Genomic DNA, 21,574 nt, shown 5'->3' on the forward strand with positions numbered 1-21,574 from the left:
CCCTTCCTTCTCTCCCTCCCTCCCTCCCTCCCTCCCTCCCTCCTTCCTTCCTTCCTTCCTTCCTTCTCTCCCTCCCTCCCTCCCTCCTTCCTTCCTTCCTTCCGTCTTCCCTTTTTTTTTTTTTTTGAGACAGAGTCTCACTCTGTTGCCCAGGCTGGAGTGCAGTGGTGCGATCTCATTTCATTGCAACCTATGCCTCCTGGATTCAAGCGATTCTCTGGAGTAGCTGGAATTACAGGCCCATACCACCACGCCCGGCTAATTTTTGTATTCTTAGCAGAGACAAGGTTTCACCCTGTTGGCCAGGCTGGTCTTGAACTCCTGACCTCAGGTAATCCACCTGCCTTGGTCTCCCTAAGTGCTGGGATTACAGGAGTGAGCCATCGTGCCCAGCCTTTTTTTTTTTTTTTAAGAGACAGGGTCCTGTTCTGTCACCCAGGCTGGAGTGCAGTGATGTGATCATAGCTTACTCCAGCCTTGAACTCCTGGGCTCAAGTGATCCTCCAGCCTCAGTCTCCTGAGTAGCTGGGACTTACAGGCACGTGCCACCACACCCAGCTAATTTTTTGTATATTCTGTAGAGATGGAGTCTCCCTATGCTGCCCAGGCTGGTCTTGAACTCCTAGGCTCAAGTGACCCTTCCCCCACAGCCTCCCGAAGCTCTGAGATAACAGTTGTGAGCCACTGCACCTGGCCTTTCTTTTCTTTTTTGAATTCCTATTTCTCTCAATATGTTTGACACTGAGTATTACCTTCCCTCTCTACCCAGACTAGAATCCCAAGGGCAGGGACCCTGCCTTCTCCTTCCCCATAGGCCCACAGTTTTGAAGGCAGGTCCTAAGTCCATAAATCATCAGGACTGGCTGCTTCCTAGCACTCCCCCATCTAAAGCGCACCAGGTAGAGGCCAAGCGTGGTGGCTCATACCTGTGCCAGCACTTCGAGGGGCCAAGGCAGGACGATCTCTTGAGCCCAGGAGTTCGAGACCAGCCTGGGCAGCATAGGGAGACTATGGTAAGATCATACGGTAATACGGTAAGATCCCATCACTACAAAAGAATTTATTTATTTTTTTTGAGATGGAGTCTCACTCTGTCACCCAGGCTGGAGTGCAGTGGTGTGAGATCGGCTCACTGAAACCTCTGTCTCCCAGGTTCAAATGATTCTCCTACTTTAGCCTCCCAAGTAGCTGGGATTACAGATGCATGCCACCACGTCCAGCTAATTTTTATATTTCTTTTTAGTAGAGACAGGGTTTTACCATGTTGGCCAGGCTGGTCTTGAACTCCTGGCCTCAAGTGATCCACCTGCCTCAACTTCCCAAAGTGCTGGGATTACAGGCATGAGCCACGGCACCTGGCCAATAAAAATTTTTTTAGAAAGAGTCCCAGGTAGGCCAGTCACAGTGGCTCAGGTCTGTAATCCTGGCAGTTTGGGAGGCGGAGGTGGGTGGATTACTTGAGGTCTGGAGTTCAAGACCAGCCTGACCAACATGGCGAAACCCCACCATCTCTACCAAAAATACAAAAAGTGGCCACACATGGTGGCGTGTGCCTGTAATCCCAGCTACCTGGTAGACTGAGGCAGGAAAATCACTTGAACCAGGGAGGCGAAGGCTGCAGTGAGCTGAGATTGCACTACTGCACTCCAGCTTGGGTGACAGAGTGAGACTCCGTTGCAAAAAAAGTCCCAAGTGTGTGATTCACAGTCTCTTGAGAAAATCTACTCCCTTCTCCTCCCCGCCCCAGACTCTCAGAAAGGACATCGTTTGGTTCTGTACTGTCCCCGGCCCCTCCACAGGCCAATGCCCAGCGGCCCCTCCCACTCCCGAGGGTGGGCAGTGTGGGGCTCAGCATCTCACCTCTGGAGGGGGCTCTGGGTTAGGGAACATCATCTGAGAACAGGCTGTTCTCCGGACTTCCCTGGAGTCACACAGGACCTAAGACCAAGCCGTGTCTCCCCTGAAAGGGCGGCATTGTCCACCGCTTCCTGACCCAGCAGGGCCTCGTGTCCCAGGCTGGTTCCGGAGAGCCAATTACCAGCAGGCACCGCAGGAAGGGCGCCTTTCTCCCAGCCTCTCTTCCTCCCTCCCCAGCACTCCCCGTCCTCCGCTGGCCTAGGACAGCCCAGCCAGGCGGTGGCCAATTGGAAACCCTCTGGCCTTGCTTGTGTGGGGAGTGGGGCCGGGCCTGGCCTGTGGGGCCGGCTGGGCACTGTCCGGTCACAACACACAGCTCTTGGCAGGAGTCCAACCCGCGGGCTGCCAAGGCCAGCCTGGCTCGAAAAGGTCCCATGGCAGGAGCTGGCACAGGGATGTGCCCCAGGTGGGGGTGGCAGGTCCCCAGGCAAGGGGCCAGGGAAGGACAACCTGAGAACAGGCAGCCCAGATGGGAAAGGAGAAGGGCAAAAGAAGTGCAGAGGAGGCCGGCGCGGTGGCACCGCCTGTAATCTCAGCACTATGGGAGGCCGAGGCGGGCAGATCACCCGAAGTCAGGAGCTCGAGACCAGCCTGACCAACATGGTGAAACCCTGTCTCTACTAAAAATACAAAAATTAGCCGGGCGTGGTGGTGTGTGCCTGTAATCCTAGCTACTCGGGAGGCTGAGATAGGAGAGTTGCTTGAACCTGGGGGCGGAGTTTTCAGTGAGCTGAGATTATGCCATTGTACTCCATTCTGGGCAACAAGAGCAAAACTCCACCTCAAATAATAATAATAAGATTTTTTTTTAAAAAAAAGAGGCTATAATCCCAGCACTTTCAGGGGCCAAGGTGGGCAAATCACTTGAGGCCAAGAGTTCAAGACCAGCCTGGCCAATATGGTGAAACCCCATCTCCACTAAAAATATAAAAATTAGCAGGGTAAGGTGGCACACACCTGCAGTCCCAGCTACTGAGGGGACCGAGGTGGGAGGATGGCGTGAGCCCAGAAGTTTAAGGTTGCAGTGAGCTATGATTGTATCACTGCACTCCAACCTGCTGGGTGATGAAAGAAGGAAGGAAGGAAAGAAGGAAGGAGGGAAGGAAGGAAGGGAGGGAGGGAGGGAGGGAGGGAGGAAGGAAGGAAGGAAGGAAGGAAGGAAGGAAGGAAGGAAGGAAGGAAGGAAGGAAGGGGCTAGCCATGGCAGGTTGCAGTCCAGGTGGCAACAGCTCAGCTTAACAGCTGGGACCTTCTGCGTGAGCGAGGATGACAGGGAGAATATAGAAGCAAATGGAGATCAGGTGAGCCTGGAGAGCAGAGGGACAGGTGAGGCACGGAAAGCCAACAGAGCATCCCCCCTGGGGAGCCTTCAGTGCTCCTGGAGACTGCTCTGGTCCCAGCTGCAACAGTTGGAATTTGCTGTCCAACATCAGGGTCTTTTTTTTTTTTTGAGACGGAGGCTTGCTCTGCTGCCCAGGCTGGAGTGCAGAGGCACAATCTCAGCTCACTGCAACCTCCAGCTCCCAGATTCAAGCGATCCTCCTGCCTCAGCCTCCAGAGTAGCTGGGATTACAGGCTAATATTCTGTATATTTAGGAGAGACGGGGCTTCACCATGTTGGCCAGGATGGTCTGGAACTCTTGACCTCGTGATCTGCCGCCTCAGCCTCCCAAATTGCTGGGATTATAGGTGTAAGCCATTGCGCCCGGCCTATCAGGGTCTTTTTAATTATTCTCTTGATCAAAAATAATAATAATAGAGCCGTTGTCACCGGATCAGTGGTAGCAGCAGCAGCCGCTGACCCTCATTGGGTCTCTTCCTCCTCCCAGGCACTGCACTGGTAATTTGCTTCTCATCCTCCTTTGGGCCCTAGAGGGCGGGAAATCTGAGCCCCTATTTTCCACAAGCTGCTTGCAAGTAGCACAGCCCACAAGAAGTGAAGCCAGAATTCAAACCCAGGTCCATCTGAGTGCGCCGCCTCTCCCACAGCGTGCTCCCTTCTGTAACTCCCAGGATCCAACACAACCTGTCACCAGCCAACAGCCTCCCCGCTACTGTCTGCCTCACCTTCTTACCCATGACAGCTGCCCGCCTTGTTTTTGTTTTTTAAGAGGCAGAGTCTCACTCTGTTGCCCAGGCTGGAGTACAGTGGTGCAAACATGGCTCACTACAGCCTCAACCTCCTGGGTTCAAGCAATCCTCCCATCTCAGCCTCCCAGGTAGATGAGATGACAGGTGCATGCCACCGCACCTGGCTAATTTTAAAATATTTTTTGTAGAGATGGGGTTTGCTATGTTGCCTAAGCAGGTCTCAGACTTCTGGCCTCAAGTGATCCTCCTGCCTCTGCCTCCTGAGTAGCCAGGATTATAAGCACACACCACCACACTCAGCTAATTTTTGTAGAGATGGGATTTTACTATGTTGCTTGGGCTGGTCTTAAACTCCTGGGTTCAAGCACTTTGCCCATCCCAGCCTCCCAAAGTTCTGGGACTACAGGCGTGAGCCATGCACTGGGCCCTAAAATGGTAAATTTTATGGTTTGTATATTTTACCACCACACACACACACACACACACACACACACACACACACACACACACACAAAGAATTACAAGGTAGATAAGCCTCAAAAACATGCTACATGAAAGAAGCCAGGCATGAAATGTGAGACAATGTGCAATCCTATTTGTATGAAAGGCTCAGAATGGGCAGATCCATGGAGACAGAGAACTGACTGGTGGCCACTGGGGTCTGGTAGGAGAGGGACTGGGAAGTGATTCCTTCACGGGTGTGGGTTTCCTGTTGGGGTCATGATAATGTTCTGAAATTAAATAGTCACGTTAGTTGTGCGACATAGCGAATGTGCCGAATGCTACTTATACACTGTAATTGGTTACAATGGTGAATTTCACGTAATGTGTATTTTGTCACAATAAGAAAAGATAAAAAACACTGAGAAATGATTTTTTTTTTTTTTGAGATGGAGTCTCCCTCTGTTGCCTAGGCTGGAGTGCAGTGGGGCAATCTTGGCTATTTGCAACCTCCACCTCCTGGGTTCAAGCAATTCTCCTGCTTCAGCCTCCTGAATAGCTGGGATTACAGGCGTCCACCAGCACATCCAGCTAATTTTGTATTTTTAGTAGAGATGGGGTTGCACCATGTTGGCCAGGCTGGTCTCAAACTCCTGACCTCAAGTGATCTGCCTGCTCTGGCCTCCCAAAGTGCTGGGATTACAGGCATGAGCCACGGCGCCCAGCCTGAGAAAATGTTTTACTGAATACCTACTATACGCAAGGCAGGGCTGCCATACAGGTGGTAAGACTCTTTGCCATACAACCACAAGAGGGCCTTTCATAGACAGTAATGGACAACCAGGCACCCGCACACAGCTGCCAGGACGCAGGGCACCACACCAGGGGCTGCAAGAGAGCACACAGATGATAGGAAGTGGATCCTGTGGCCAGGTATGGCGGCTCATGTCTGGAATCCCAGCACTTTGGGAGGTAGAGACGGGAGGCTTACTTGAGGCCAGGAGTTCGAGACCAGCCTGGGCAACACGGTAAGACCCCATCTCTATAAAAATAAAAGTTTAGCGGGGTATGGTGGTATACCTGTAGTGCTGGCTACTTGAGAGGCTGAGGCAGGAGGATCACTGGAGCCCAGGAGTTGGAGGTTGCAGTGAGCTATGACTGCGCCACGGAACTCTATCCTGGATGACAGATAGAGACCCTGAAGTTAAACAGTCATGTTAGTCTTGCAACAAAAAAGTGGATCTTGTCCTCAAAAAGACAAAGACTGTACTTCGTCTTTCTGTCCTTTCCTTCCTTCTCTGACTATACTCACGCCTGCAATCCCAGCATTTTAGGAGATCGAGGTGGAGGATCGCTTGAGCCCAGGAGGTGGAGGTTGCAGTGAGCCGAGATGGTGCCACTGCACTCCAGCCTGAGTGATACAGCGAGCGAGACTCTGTCTCAAAACGAAAAACAAAAACAACAAGAAAAAAACCAGCTGGGCGTGGTGCCTCACACCTGTAATCCCAGCACTTTGGGAGGCTGAGGCGGGTGGATCACCTGAGGTCAGGAATTTGAGACCAGCCTGGCCAATACGGTAAAACCTTGTCTCTACTAAAAATACAAAAATTAGCCGGGTGTGGTGGTGGGCGCCTGTAGTCCTAACTACTCGGGAGGCTGAGGCAGGAGAATCGCTTGAACCCAGGGGGCGGAGGTTGCAGTGAGGTGAGATCGCGCCACTGCACTCCAGACTGGGTGACAGAATGAGACTGCCTCAAAAAAACAAAACAAAACAAAAAACAAATACAGAAACAGAAAATGTACTTTATGAAGAAAAGAGACCAGTTATGGGTGTACAAGTTACTTATATCTATGAGTAACACACAATAATGAAAGTGTCAGAAAACTAAACCCCCAATGATACAAAGCTTCCAGAACAGGTGTAGGATACACACAAGGGCTACCATATTACACGAGAAGTGAAGGGAACAAGGGAGGGATGGTGCGCTGCTTTCAGCCCAGGGAGATCAGAAACTCTAATTCTGCTTCTGTCTTTTCTGTCTGGAACAATCTTTGAACTGAAAAAGCCAGAAAAAGCTCCAAAAGAGACAACCCAAGTCCAGGATGAGTTCGATGCTGGTAGGATTGCCCTGGGTGCCAAGCGAGCTGAAGCCTTCTGGCTTGGGTGGGCAACACACAGTACAAGGAATTGAGAGATTTTTTTGTAGAGATGGGGGTCTCGCTTTGTTGCCCAGGCTGATATTGAACTCCTGGCTTCTAGCTGATCCTCCTGCCTTAGCCTCCCAAAGTGCTGGGATTACAGGCGCAAGCCAGGTTTTCAATTTTTTAACAGTGGGAAGGAAGAAGAGGAGGAGAAAGAGGAGAAGGAGGAGGAGGAGAAGGAGGAGGAGGACGAGGAGGAGGAGAAGGAGGAGGAGGATGACGAGGAGGAGGACGAGGAGGAGGAGAAGGAGGAGGAGGAGGACGAGGAGGAGGACGAGGAGGAGGAGGACGAGGAGGAGGAGAAGGAGGAGGAGGAGGACGAGGAGGAGGAGGACGAGGAGGAGGAGGAGGACGAGGAGGAGGAGGAGGACGAGGAGGAGGAGGAGGACGAGGAGGAGGACGAGGAGGAGGAGGACGAGGAGGAGGAGGAGGAGGACGAGGAGGAGGACGAGGAGGAGGACGAGGAGGAGGAGGAGGACGAGGAGGAGGACGAGGAGGAGGAGGAGGACGAGGAGGAGGACGAGGAGGAGGAGGACGAGGAGGAGGAGGACGAGGAGGAGGAGGACGAGGAGGAGGAGGAGGACGAGGAGGAGGAGGACGAGGAGGAGGAGGAGGAGGAGGAGGAGGACGAGGAGGAGGAGGAGGACGAGGAGGAGGAGGAGGACGAGGAGGAGGACGAGGAGGAGGAGGAGGAGGAGGAGGAGGAGGAGGAAGAGGGAGAAACTAGCAGCAGGAGGCCACAAAGCCAAAAACGTTTTACCATCTGGACCTTTGCAGAACATGTTTGCTGGCCCCTGGGCTAGATAAAGCAGCCTATAAAGGTGGATGTCCACATTTACAGAGGCTGATTACTGGCCCCCATCACTTTAGGGTAAGGCATGCTGGCTCCCCGAGCCTGTGGAGCCTGTCTTCCTCCCCATGTTTACCCGGGAGGTACATGTCAGGCACAGTGACTGATCTGACTGATGCTGGGAACAACAGTAACTGCATTTAGATGACTTTTTTTTTTGAGACAAATTCTTGCTCTGTTGCCCAGGCTGGAGTACAGTGGTATAATCACGGCTCATTGCAGCCTCGACCTCCTGGGCTCAAGCGATCCTCCCTCCTCAGACTCCCAAAGTAGTTAGGAGCACAGGCGTATGCCATCACGCCCAGCTAATTTTTTTCTTTTTTGAGACGGAGTTTTGCTCTGTCACCCAGGCTGGAATGCAATGGCGCAATCTCGACTCACTGCAACCTCAGACTCCTGGGTTCAAGCAATTCTCCTGCCTCTCAGCCTCCGAAGTAGCTGGGATTTCAGGCACCTGCCAACATACCCAGCTAATCTTTTTTGTAGAGACGAGGTTTCACCATGTTAGCCAGGCTGGTCTTGAACTCCTGACCTCAGGTGATCACATGCCTCGGCCTCCAAAATGCTAGGATTACAGGCATGAGCCACCGCTCCTGGCCACTCATTTTTATTATTTGTAGAGGTGGGGATCTCCCTATGTTGTCCAGGCTGGTCTTAAACTCCTGACCTCAAGCCATCCTCCTGCATCAGTCTCCCAAAGCGCTGGGATCACAGGCGTGACCCACTGCGCCCAGCCTCAGCCTGGTTCCCTGTGTGAGTCTTGGTTTCTTGGTCTCCTTTTCCCCGTATGCCAGCTGTCTCCCTCCATAACAGAATATCTGTGACGACCCTCGGGGTGCCCACTCAGGCTTTCAGAGTGGCCTGGGATGTAGGGCACAGGGTAAGAGACTCAGACGCCAGGTCTTGGGGAAAAGGAAAAGCTGCCTTATGTTCCCTCCTCTCAACCACAGGGTGCTGTGGCTTCGAAAGGGGCTCCTCCCTTGTGAGGCTGCATCTCTCGTCATGGAGGAAGCCTTGGTTCCGCTTCCACAGCACCCCAAACTGCAAAGTCACGCTCACAGGTGTTGCACCCAGAGGGTTCATTCCCCATTCATCATAGTCACTGGTTGGGCAAGGCTCTCTGCCTAGAAAGCCCAGCCTTGGGTAAATCCACCAGACATATCCTGATCCTTCACTATTCACGGAGCCAGATTGGAGTGGCCTTTTGTAATGGCCCTGGCCAGAGCTTCCGGGGGAAGCCTTCCGGATAGGCAGCTTGTCAGCAAGAGTGGGAAACCCTGGGCTATGCCCTCCCTACAAACCACAGCATTGCCCAACTTCCTCTCTTCGTGCCCTCTAACACCCTCTCGTTTCCTCAGGTTTTTTTTTTTTTCTTGAGACACAGTTTTACTCTGCCACCCAGGCTGGAGTGCAGTGGTGCTATCTCGGCTCACTGCTACCTCCACCTCCTGGGTTCAAGAGATTCTCCCACCTTAGCCTCCCAAGTAGCTAGAATTAAAGGCATGCACCACCACCTCTGGCTAATTTTGTATTTTTAGTAGAAATAGTTTTCACCATGTTGGCCAGGCTGGTCACCAACCCCTGACCTCAAATGTTCCACCTGCCTCAGCCTCCTAAAGTGCTGGGATTACAGGTGTGAGCCACCGCACCTGGCTAATTTTTGTATTTTCAGTAGAGATGGGGATTTCACCATGTTGGCCAGGCTGGTCTTGAACTCCTGACCCCAGGGGACCCTCCCACCTGTCTCCCAAAGTTTCGGGATTACAGGTGTGAGCCATTGCACCCAGCCATTTCCCCAGCTATTTTTTCTCCTTTTTTTGAGATGGAGTCTCACTCTGTTGCCCACGCTAGAGTGCAATGGCACGATCTCGGCTTACTGCAACCTCTGCCTCCTGGGTTCAAGCGATTCTCTTGCCTCAGCCTCCAGAATAGCTAGGATTACAGGCGTGCACCACCACGCCAGGCTAACTTTTGTATTTTTAGTAGAGACGGGGTTTCACCATGTTGGCCAGGCTGGTCTTGAACTCCTGACCTTGTAATTCACCCACCTCGGCCTCCCAAAGTGCTGGGATTACAGGCATGAGCCACCGCGCCGGCCGTTTCCCCAGCTCTCTAACGGTGAGGTTACTTTTGTCTCTTCTCTTTTGTTAACATACCGCAACTTTTCTCCAATGATCTGAAGACACAAGGCGGGGTGACGCCTGACTCACAGGAGGTCCCCCAGCACAGTCCCTTATCCAGCTCTGGGTCTCCTGCAGAACCCAATTTCTAAAAGGGACCTTTCTGTCAAGTGAATGAGTCAAGAAGCCCCAGCCGCATCTCAGAACTACAAAACCTGATGCCTCTCCCTTGAGAACATCCTTGTTTTTTATTCCCCAAGTTTTTTGTAGAGATGGGGTTTCACTAGGTTGCTCAGGCTGGAGTGCAGTGGCACTATCTCAGCTCACTGCAACCTCCGCCTTGCAGGCTCAAGCAGTTCTCGTGCCTCAGCCTCCTAAGTAGCTGGGAGTACAGGCATGCACCACCATGCCTGGCTACCTTTTGTATTTTTAGTAGAGATGGGTTTCACCATGTTGGCCAGGCTGGTCTCAACCTCCTGGGCTCACGTGAGCCTCCCACCTCGGCCTCCCGCCCAACATCTTTGATATCCTACCTTTTATTCTATTTCTGTAGGAATCACTGTGCCTAGAAAGAATGCCTTTGGTCAGTAGTTCCCAGACTTGGCTAGGCCGGGATATCATCTGAGAATCCTGTACCCCTAGTTTGTACAACCCCCCAGATGCCTTTGCTCTACCCCCAAATTGGACTCATTTGGCCCGGGAAGGGCCCATGGTAGTTAATTCTAGTGATGTTACAGAAGAACATTCTATGTCAGAGTCTAATAAAAAAATTCAGCTAAAAGAAAAACAGTGGCCAGGCACGGTGGCTCACGCCTGTAATCCCAGCATTTTGGGAGGCCCAAGTGGGTGGATCACTTGAGGTCAAGAGTTCAAGACCAGCCTGGACAACCTGGCGAAACCCCATCTCTACTAAAAATACAAAAACTAGCCAGGCGTGGTGGCGTGTGAATGCTGTAATTCCAGCTACTCGGGAGGCTGAGGCAGGAGGATCGCTTAAGCCCAGAGGGTGGAGGTTGCAATGGGCCAAGATCACTCCAGCCTGGGCAACAGAGAGAGACTCTGTCTCAAAAAAAAGAAAAAAAGAAAAATCGTGACGAAAAGGAGGAATGAGAGCAAAGAGAGAAGAAACAATAAATACGGTGGAAATGGGGAGAATGAAGACAGTTTCTCAGCTCAGACAAGCATACCTTGATGTAAGTAAATTTTTTTCTGGAAAATGTGAATTGACACTAAGGCCAAATTAGGAGATTATTATTCATTTCACAGAAGACACTGGCATCTGATTCCTTTAAATAGCAATTGCCGTTAGTACATTTAAGATAGGATTCAGTTTACAGAAGTGTGATTTATACAAAATCACATCTGTTACATAAAGCTCAGAAAAATAGCTCTCCTCCCATGTCGTCTTGCTAAGTATAGAACTGGCCCAATATAGATGGTCACCTATTTTCTTCTAAAAGACACCCACCCTGCTCTGTGTCATCTATTTCTGTTTCACTGTGATCACGGGTAACAGATTCTCAGGGGCCACCCCAATCTCTTCTGGTCTTCCCTAAACCCAGGGAACAACTGCTATGAATTATTTTCATAGTCACTCATTCATTCAGCATATATTTCTGGAAGGCCTATCATACGCCTGGCACTGCTCTGGAAATACAGTGAGGGTGTGGTGGCTCATGCCTATAATCCCAGCACTTTGGGAGGCCAAGGTGGGTGGATTGCTTGAGCCCAGGAGTTCAAGACCAGCCGGGGCAACATGGCAAAACCCTGTCTCTACAAAAATACAAGAAATTATCCAGGCATGGTGGTGTGTGCCTATAGTTCCAGCTACTTGGGAGGCTGAGGTGGGAGGATCATCTGAGCACAGGAGGCAGGGGTTGCAGTGAGCCAAGATTGTGCCACTGTACTCCAGCCTGGGCAACAGGGCAAGACCCTGTCTTAAAAAAAAAAAAAAAAAAAGCGGGCACAATGGCTCATGCCTGTAATTCTAGCACTTTGGGAGGCCAAGGCAGGTGGGTCACTTAAGGTCAGGAGCTCGGGACCAGCCTGGCCAACATGGTGAAACCCATCTCTACTAAAAACACAAAAATTAGCCAGGTGTGGTGGTGCGCGCCTGTAGTCCCAGCTACTCAGGAAGCTGAGGCACGAGAATTGCTTGAGCCTAGGAGATGGAGGCTGCAGTGAGCCAAGATAGCACCACTGCACTCCAGCCTGGGTGGCAGAGCGAAACTCTGTCTCAAAACAAACAAACAAACAAACAAACAAGCAAACAAACAAAAAACAGCGAGGAACAGAAATGACAATCTCTGCCCTCATGGATCTTATATTTTAGCAGGGTAGACAGGCAGAGGCAGTAAACAAAGAAATAAAATCTATGATAGTTCAGATGGTGACAGGTGCTATGGAAGATGGCAAGGACGGGGCTGGAGTGTTCTAGGCAGCATTATAACCTCCCAAAGGGTCACTGAGGAAGACTGTGCTGAGGTGACAGAGGGAGGGACACAGACTTGTAAGTGATGACAGGCTGATGAGGTGGCTCACATCTATAATCTCAGCTCTTTGGGAGGCCGAGGAGGCAGGACTGCTTGAGACCAGGAGCTTGGGAACAGCCAGAGTGACATAGCAAGATCCTGTCTCTATAAAAAAAAATTTAAAGGAAAAAATTAGCCTGGTGTGGTGGCATAGTCCCAGCTAATGGGGAGGCTGAGGTGGGAGGATTACCTGAACCCAGGAGTTTGAGGCTGCAGTGAGCTATGATAGTGCCACTGCACTCCAGCCTGGGCAGCAGAGCAAGACCCTGTCTCAAAAAATAAATAAAATGATGAGGAAGTGAGCCTGGCAGATACTGGGGGGAAGAGTTCCAGGCACAGGAGCAGAAGCCCAGGTGGCAGGCATGAGGAAGTGTGGCTGGAGCCAGAAGTCAGGAGCAGGAGGGGCCAGATCCCTAGGGGCCTCGTGGCCCTTGGTAAGGACTAGCCCCACTGGAAGCTGTTATTATTATTTTTTTTTGGTGGGGGGTTGGTAAAGACTGGGTCTTGCTATGTTGCCCAGGCTGGTCTTGAACTCCTGGCCTCAAGCAATCCTCTTGCCTCGGCCTCCCAAATTGCTGGGATTACACATGTGAGCCACTGCTCCCAGCCTTGCTGGAAGGTTTTGAGCAAAGCGGTAAAACTATGATTCACTAGGATCCCCCTGGCTGCTGTGCTGAGAACAAATTGCAGGGATCAGCGTGGCTGCAGGAACCATAGCAGAGAGACCGCCTCCTTCACTGTTGCAGCGAGCCAGGCGGTGGCTCACACCTGTAATCCCAGCACTTTGGGAGGCCAAGGTGGGCAGATCGTGTGAGGCCAGTTCAAGACCAGCCTGGCCAACATGGAGAAACGCTGTCTCTACTAAAAATACTAAAATTAGCCAGATGTGGTCGTTAGCATGCCACCCAGCTACTTGGGAGGCTGAAGCAGGAGAACTGCTTGAACCCAGGAGATGGAGGCTGCAGTGAGCCGAGATCGTGCCACTGTACTCCAGACTGGATGATAGAGTGAGACTCTGTCTCAAAAAATAAGTAAATAAACCAACAAATAAATAAATAAATAGATTTCCCTCTCTGATGGTAAAGCCAGGAGAGAAAGGGAAGGTTGAATGCTGGAGGCAAGGAGTGGTCTCCAGGATTTCTGCTGTGAAGAGGGAGAGAGAAAGAGGGCAGCCGCTGGGAGGAGGTGAGGTCAACGCTTTCTTGTTTCCAACGGGAGGCATGATAGCGCGTTTGCATGTGCGTGAGGCGCGGAAGGGAGAGTGGCTGGGACGGGGATGGGGCCTGGTGCCCAGCAGGAGGGCAGGCCGGGCCAGATCCCGCAAGACAGATGCAGACGGAGGCGGAGGCGGACATAAGGGCGAGGGCAGTGCCAATTTTCACGGATCGCGTCTCTTCACAGTGAAACAGGAAGCCAGGTCAGGGCTGAGAGCTCAGGACTTGAGGAGTGCGCAGGATGCCGGGAGCTGCACTCAAGGCGCAGGCAAGTGCCACTTGGAGAAAGGAGCTGAGCCAGCCTCCGCCTCCTCTTCTCCAGCCCCGCTCTCCCCCGAGCCTCTCCCTTGTCCTCAAACCAACTCTTCTCCTCCTCCTCACAGCCTTTCTGGCTTGTAAAGGGCTTGAGGCTGGGCTTGGTGGCTCATGCTTGTAATCACAGCACTTTGGGAGGCCAAGGCGGGAGGACTGCTTCAGCCCAGGAATTTGAGACCAGCCTGGGCAATAGTGAGACCCTATCTCTACAAAACATCAGAAAATTAGGGTGTGGTGGCTCATGCCTATACTCATAGCTACACAAGAGGCTGAGGCAGGAGGATCGCTTGAGGGCAGGAGGATCACTTGAGCCCAGGAAGTTGAGGCTGCAGTGAGATACGTTTGTGCCACTGCACTGCAGCCTGGGCGACGGAGCAAGACCCTATCTCAAAATAAATAAATAAATACAAATATAAAAAGTGCTTGGACCTCCCCGGATGAAATCAATACTTAAATGTACTTGGTCACTTTTGTGCCCTTCTTTTCTTCAAATATTTTTTTTGAAAATACATAGAGATGGGGGTCTCGCTATGTTGCTCAGGCTGGTCTTGAACTCCAGGGCTCAAGCAATCCACTTGCCTCATCCTCCCAAAGTCTTGGGATTACAGGCACGAATCACCGTGCCTGGCCCTTTCACCCTTCTTGTTTTTTAATAGGATCTTTTAGGGAAAAGAGAGATGGAATTGATTGGTGCTTGCTTGGGGAAGATTGGCACCAGGACCTGGGCTGTAAATGTGTGTGTGTGTTTGTGTGTGTGTATGTGTGTGTGCACGTGTGTGCGTGCACACACATGCATACACATCTTCGCAGTTGAAGTGAGGGGAAGTATGAGGAGTCTAGGAGGGAAGCAGAGAAAATACAAGGCCAAACATCCACATTTTCTCTCCTCAGTTCTTTTCTCAACTTCCTTCTTCCTATATTCTCTTTTAGGGTTTTGAGTTCTTAATCTAAAACACAGACCTGGCTGGGTGAGGTGGCTCACACCGGTAATCCCAGCACTTTGGGAGGCTGAGGCAAGTGGATCACCTGAGGTTAGTAGTTCGAGAACAGCCTGGCCAACATGGTGAAACCCCATCTCTACCAAAAATACAAAAATTAGCTGGGCGTGGTGGCACGCACTTGTAGTCCCAGCTACTTGGGAGGCTAAGGCAGGAGAATCACTTCAACCTGGGAGGCGAGGCTGCAGTGAGCCGAGATTGCACCACTACACTCCAGCCTGGGTGACAGAGCAAGACTGTCTTAAATAAATAAATTAATTAAATTAAACACAGATTCTACCTCTCTATGGTTCAGGCTCTAATTCAATTAACCTCTTCTGATCTGTAATAGATTCATTCCCATTCATTACCTCGTTTAACCCTTATAGTGACAGTGACTACTAACTGCACTGAACAGGTGGGGAAACTGAGACTTACAATGGGGGAGTGATTTGCCGAGCTACTTGTAATGCATGGCTAGTTAGATGACCCCAGCCCGTAGCAGAGCCAGGATGTGAACGAAGATCTCACTCCAGATCTGTCAATCCTGGCTATATCCTTCCTGGACTGACATGCCTTTCCACTGATAAGAACATGGAGTTCAACCAGGCATAACAGCTCACGCCTATATTCCCAGAACTTTGGGAGGCTGAGTGGATCACTTAAGGTCAGGAGTTCGAGACCTGCCTGGCTCACATGGTGAAACCCCATTTCTACCAAAACATAAATTAGCCAGGTGTGATGGCATGCACCTGTAGTCTCTGCTACTCAGGAGGCTGAGGCAGGAGAATCACTTGAACCCAGGTGATGGAAGTTGTAGTGAGCCAAGATCATGCCACTGCACTCCAGTCTGGGTGCAGAGTGAGACCATGTCTTAAAAAAAAAAAAAAGAACTTGAGAACTTACAGGTCAAGGCCAAGTAAGTCCTATCCTAGGTTTCAGGAACTGAAATCCTTATTAATATACAAATAACATACAACCAGGCCAGGCATGGTGGCTTCAGCCTATAATACTAGCACTTCGGGAGGCCAAAGCAGGAGGATCACTTGAGCCTAGGTGTTTGAGACCAGCCTGGGAAACATAGTCAGACCACACCTCTACAAAAAATTTTAAAAATTAGCCAAGAATGGTGGCGTCTCTAGTCCCAGCTACTAGGGAGGCTGAGGCGGGAGGATCACTCAAGTCCAGAAGGTACAGTGAGCTATGATCATGCCACTGCACTACAACCTGGGAGACAGAGCCAGATCTTGTAAAAGAAACACACACACACACACACACACACACACACACACACACACCCCTCCAAAGCACAGGCCTCACTATCTCAGGTCAGAACCAAAGAAAAGAGAGTGAGTAAGGAGTGAGGCTCTGGTTACACTCTGAAGGCCACAGAATCAGGCTGATGGATGCTCCCTGCTCCGGACCCAGGGAGTGAGAACAAGCTGGGGAGGATTTGCTAATCAGTTTTCTAAAGTGGAAAGAGGGATTGTTGCTAATTCCGGAGGTGGATTTCATCATCGGCTGCATGGCTGTGACGTGACTTCCTCAAAAAGCAAAGCTGCCAGGAACTCTCCCTTCTACTTCTGTCTTGGGGGTGAACAAGAGCCCTTCTTTAGAGTTGAGGAGAAAATTGCTGTGAGATTCAGAAGTATAGGGGTGTAGAGAGGGAAGTCACCCAACGGGCCACAGCAGGGTAAGCCCCACCCAGGCCTCCAGGCCTGACAGCCTACTGGTCTCCTGGTGGCTATAATGTCACCAGACCCCTCGTCTTTTTTCTTTTCTTCATTTTTTGAGACATGGTCCTGCTCTGTCACCCAGAAAGTGTAGTGGCACAGTCTGGACTCACTATAACCTTTGCCTCCTGGGTTCAAGCAATTCTCTGGCCTCGGCCTCCCGAGTAGCTGGGATTGCAAGTGTGCACCACTATGCCTGGCTAATTTTTGTATTTTTAGTAGGGACTGAGTTTCACCATGTGGGCCAGGCTGGTGTCGAACTCCTGACCTCAAGTGATCCACCCGCCTCGGCCTCCCAAAGTGCTGAGATTACAGGTGTGAGCCACTGCGCCCGGCCCAGACCCTGCCTTTCTAAAGCACAGCTCCAATCATGCCAGAAACATCTAGGGCTCATGGGGAAACTGCTCCACTGCCTGGCCTGGCACTCAAGGCCCTGAGATCCAGCCCCCACTTGCCATTCAAGTCTTAGAATTCATTCCTGTCCTTCCCATTCCCAAACATGTCCTGCCTAATTTGACCCTCATGCCTTCACTTCATGCCACCTCTGTAACCAAGATTAACCACCCTGCCCAAACCATCTCCATTTATTTAAGTTCTGTCATTCATTCAGATAGTCAGGATTTCATTCATTCATTGAATTCACCCATCAAATATACACAGTCATCCCTCTGTGTCTGTACATAGGTATATTTTTGTTTAATTTCTTTTTTTGAGACAGAGTCTCGCTCTGTTGCCCAGGCTGGAGTGCACTGGCGCGATCTCGGCTCACCGCAACCTCCACCTCCTGGGTCCAAGCGACTCTCCTGGCTCAGACTCCTGCCTCCTGAGTAGCTGGGATTACAGGCACCTGCCACCATGCCCAGCTAATTTTTGTATTTTTACAAAAATTAGTAGAGTTGGGGATTTCATTATGTTGGCCAGGCTGGTCTCGAACTCTTGCCCTCAGGTGATCCGCCGGCCTTGGCCTCCCAAAGTGCTGGGATTACAGGTATGAGCCACCATTGATTAAGTTTTTATAGAGATGGGGTCTTGCTATGTTGCCCAGGCTGGTCTCAAACTCCTGGGTAGGAGTACTGAGCACCCAGTCAAGTCAACTCACAGATCACTAAGATGTAGTCCTGGTTTCAAAGAGTGAGGTCTAGATGGGGAGAAAGATGATGGCACCGTGTCCGCCTTGTCAGAGGAGAGAGATTGGTGGGAATGTACCGTACGGAGACCTGGGGTGTGGGCATCTATCTGAGGCTGAAGGGTTGGTGATGACTGCCTGGAGGAAGAACCAACCTAACCAGCTGAGAAGCTGGCCTGGAAAGGGGAGATGCCAGGGCATTCAGGTAGAGGTGACAGCATGACTGAGCCACAGAAGCGAGCAAGGCCCAGTGTTGGGGACTGGTGAGCAGTCACTGTTTCTAGCGAGTAGAAAAGCAGAGATGGGGTGCTATAGTTTTAAGTATTTGTGTCCCCTCCAAAATTCATGTTGAAACTTAATCTCCACTGTGATGGTATTAAGAGGTAGGGCTTTTTGGGAAGTGATTAAGTCATGAGAGCTCTGCCCTCGTGAAGAGGACAAATGCCCTCATAAAAGAGGCTTTGGAGGCTGGGCGCAGTGGCTCAGACCTGTAATCCCAGCATTTTGGGAGGCCAAGGCAGGTGGATTGTTTGAGCCCAGGAGTTTGAGGCCAGCCTGGGCAACATGGTGAATCTCTGTCTCTTTAAAAAAAGAGGCTTTGGAGAGCTGCTTGCCCCTTCTATCTCTTCTGCTATGTGAAGGCACAGCATTCATCTCTTCCACCTTTTTTTGCCATGTAAGGATGCAATGAGAAAACACCATCTATGGAACAGGCTCTCGCCAGTCACAGAATCTAGTGGTGCTGTGATCTTGGACTTCCCAGGCCCCAGAACTGCGAGAAATAAACTTCTATTGTTTATAGACCCAGTCTATGGTATTTTGTTACAGCAGCAAGAATGGACTAAGACCAGGGCCAGGACCTGGAAGCATAATTTATAGGGTCATAGGGCAGCATCCAAGGAAGCTTCCCCTGTACTCACTACCTAGCTTGAAAAACATTAGGAAAAAGAATTCCTAAAAGCTAGAACCTTAAAACTTAAATCTTTAAGCATACATAAGCCAATAGATACATACTCTTAGGTGAATGTACAAGGGTTTCACCCCGACAGTGGAAAATGTAATTAATAGAGGACAGATCATAATGAAACAATACATCACCCCCTGCTCATCTGGAATTATAGTAACACTAACATTGACTGAATGCTCCATGCCAAGGCATTGATCTAAGCACTTTACATGCAGTAATTCATCTGCCCTCACCACAACTCTGTATGGAAGTTACTAGGACTATGCCCACCGTATAAAGGGGAAAGCCTCACAAAGGGAGACCTTGGTGACCCCCCAGGTGAGTACACAGTGGAAACTGGTTTTGAACCCCAGAACCCATGGATGTCCTGGACCACTCTGATACATTGTTTCCAGATCCCAGCATAGTGAAAACAAAAATTAAAGTCTACAAAACTGTATTATGGCGTGGTCCCATTTTGTTTAAATATGTGTGTATTGATCTATGTGTATATGCTTGTGTTTGGTTGAATCAAAAGAAAATTTGACTGTTTTCGACTTCTATAAAAGGCAATTTCATATGATTCAACCTAGTGCACACACACACACACACACAGAAGTCTGTAAGGACCTACACTAAACTGTTAGCAGTAGTTTTAGATGGTGGGAAAATGTTTGATCTTTACTTTATACCTTTTCATATTTTCTGAAAAGTGGCAGAAGTTTAACATTTCTGTGGATTACCTGTTTCCTTACTGCTGGTGCTGATGACCACAGCTATATGGTATTAAAATCTACCCAATGTGCAGGAGCCCCAGCCCTGCTAAGTCCAGCATCAGGACCTATGCACTCAAGGCTATCTCTCCTCGGGGACCGAGAAGGCAAAGCGTGTACTTCAGTTAAGCAAGTGCTTAGAACAACGCCTGGCATATGAAGGGCATGCTATAAACCTTTTCCAAATAAATGAATGAATGAATGGTCACGTTCTCCACCCCACTTCCTATACCACTTGCCAGAATTAATCGTTCCTACTTGAGTTTCTATAGGAGTTTCCTTAAATCTCCATAGAAAGAGCCCAGTAACCTGCCCAGGTGAGTAAGCCATAGAGACAGATTTTGAACCTCAGGACCCAAGGCCGGGACCACTCTGAAATACTGTTCCTAGATCAAAGTGAGGGGTCCTATGTGCTTTGACTTCTCTGGGCCTCAGTTTCTCTAGCTTGAACATGAAAATAGGAATTATGCTTTTCTGAGACTTGCATGAGACACAGTGCTCTGTCACCCCCAGCCTCGTTCCAGTTGATGTTACTTTGGTAGGGCTGAGGGGGCCTTGTTTACTGTGGATAGCATCAAGTCTACACCCAGGATTATGGCCAGAGAACTACCCATTTGACCTTGGCTCCCTTACCAGAGATTTGTTGGATATGAGAGGCAGCATCTTCCCTCCAACTTCTAGAAAATCTGGCAGAAATGGGATGAGCGTTCAGTGCTGTGTACACCATTTGGCTGATGGCTGGATCCACAGTTGTGTAGACCACAGGAAGATGGTCAAGGGGAGCTGGGCGCAGGGAAAGGGCCCTGAGATTTAGACTCAGGCAACTCTCAACAATGAGCCATGAGCTAAATCTAGAGTCCAGGATTTCAGCCAGACAGTAAGCTAAGAACACACCATGAACGGGAGTTCCAGAGTCCCCTGGCAGCCAAGGAAAGTCCCCTGCTGGGAATGACAAGCTCACCCCTCATTTACAATTCTTACCCAAGCATATTTAGGACAGTGCAACCATTTCTGCATCTAACCCCATTACCTGGATCATTTACCACCTTCGAACAGCCTAAAAAATTTTCTCATTTACATTTATTGCTATTATCTATGACTTAACCCCTCAATCCCTGCAGGAGCTCAGCTCCACAAGGCAGGAATCTTTGTTTGGTTCAGTGACGTATCCCAAGTGCTTGGAACAGCACCTGGCATATGGAAGGCATTCTATAAATCTTTTCTGAATAAATGAATAAATGAAATGTCACCTTCCCCACCCCACTTCCTGTACCATTTGGCAGAATTAATCATCCTGCCTGTGAACGTCTATAGAACTTTGCTTAAATCTCTAATGTTGTACTAATTACACTATTATAATTACTAATATTAAACTAATATTATAATTTTATCTCCTGTACCTTTTTTTTTGGAGACAGGGTCTCGCTCTGTTGCCCAGGCCAGAGTGCAGTGACATGACATCAGCTAACTGCAACCTCCATCTCCCGGGTTCAAGCGATTCTCATGCCTCAGCCTTCCAAGTAGCTGGGATTACAGGAACGTGCTGCCACACCTGGCTAATTTTAGTATTTTTAGTAGAGACACCATGTTGGCCGGGGTGGTCTCAAATTCCTGACCTCAAGTGATCCAACTGCCTCGGCCTTCCAAAGTGCTGGGATTACAGGTGTGAGCCACTGTGCCTGGCCTGTACCTTTTTAAAGGCAGAAGCCATCAAAGGATCACATTCTCTCTTATATTATCTATTCCTAGCATGAGGTCTGGCTGGGTCCTCAGTGTCTGCTGACTCAGGGGACAATCTTCACATACACAGGGCAAAAAGGACAATAGCCAGGACCCTGGTTGTAACCACTGGAAACATCCCTACCCAGCACCAGGGCTGGTGACATAATCTTGAGCTAGGGGGAGTAGGGAGGCAGTGATTTCGTAAGACTTCTTTCTAGCCTGAGAAAAATCCAGCAAGAAAAAGTGATTTTAGGTCCCAGAATACGAGGCCGCACTGAGTGCTCAAAAGAGAGGTTATGATAGAAAGTTAATGAAATGTTCATTTCAAAAAAACTTTGTCCAACCCACGATTTGCAACGCCTACACTTATCCTGGTACCAGTGAGAGCCATCTCCAGGCCCCGGGACTGGTAGGCAGGGTAAGCCTGTTGGCCAGAATAGCATATCCATGTCTGATTGTCAAGTGGAGGCAGCCCCACTTACTGGCTCTACTAGAGACTTGCTTGTTATTTTTAACACGGGACCTCACACCTGTGCCCACTCCTCCTCTCCGTTTCTCTGGCCCCACTCCTAAAAAACCTACTCAACATTCATTCCCCCGGGTTGTATTCAGGCTG

At 50.0% G+C, this 21,574-nt stretch overlaps 1 protein-coding gene across 5 annotated transcripts in view; it reads right to left on the reverse strand.

Moving 5' to 3' along the window:
- HIP1 (huntingtin interacting protein 1) overlaps positions 1 to 21,574 on the reverse strand; it is a 200,863-nt gene that overhangs the window by 76,466 nt on the left and 102,823 nt on the right. The window contains exon 1 of one of the 5 annotated variants that reach the window (XM_012449030.3): positions 1,861 to 1,967. The exons of the other annotated variants lie outside the window; for them this stretch is intronic. Within the exon in view, the coding sequence (XP_012304453.2) occupies positions 1,861 to 1,893 (33 nt within the window). The 5' untranslated portion in view covers positions 1,894 to 1,967. Of the gene's footprint in view, positions 1 to 1,860; positions 1,968 to 21,574 lie in introns of those variants that run through there. 5 annotated transcript variants of the gene reach the window in all.

The sequence above is a fragment of the Aotus nancymaae genome, unplaced genomic scaffold (genome assembly GCF_030222135.1).
Source record: "Aotus nancymaae isolate 86718 unplaced genomic scaffold, 86718_ANA_hifiasm-v0.15.2.pri h1tg000012l, whole genome shotgun sequence".
NCBI lineage: Eukaryota > Metazoa > Chordata > Mammalia > Primates > Aotidae > Aotus > Aotus nancymaae.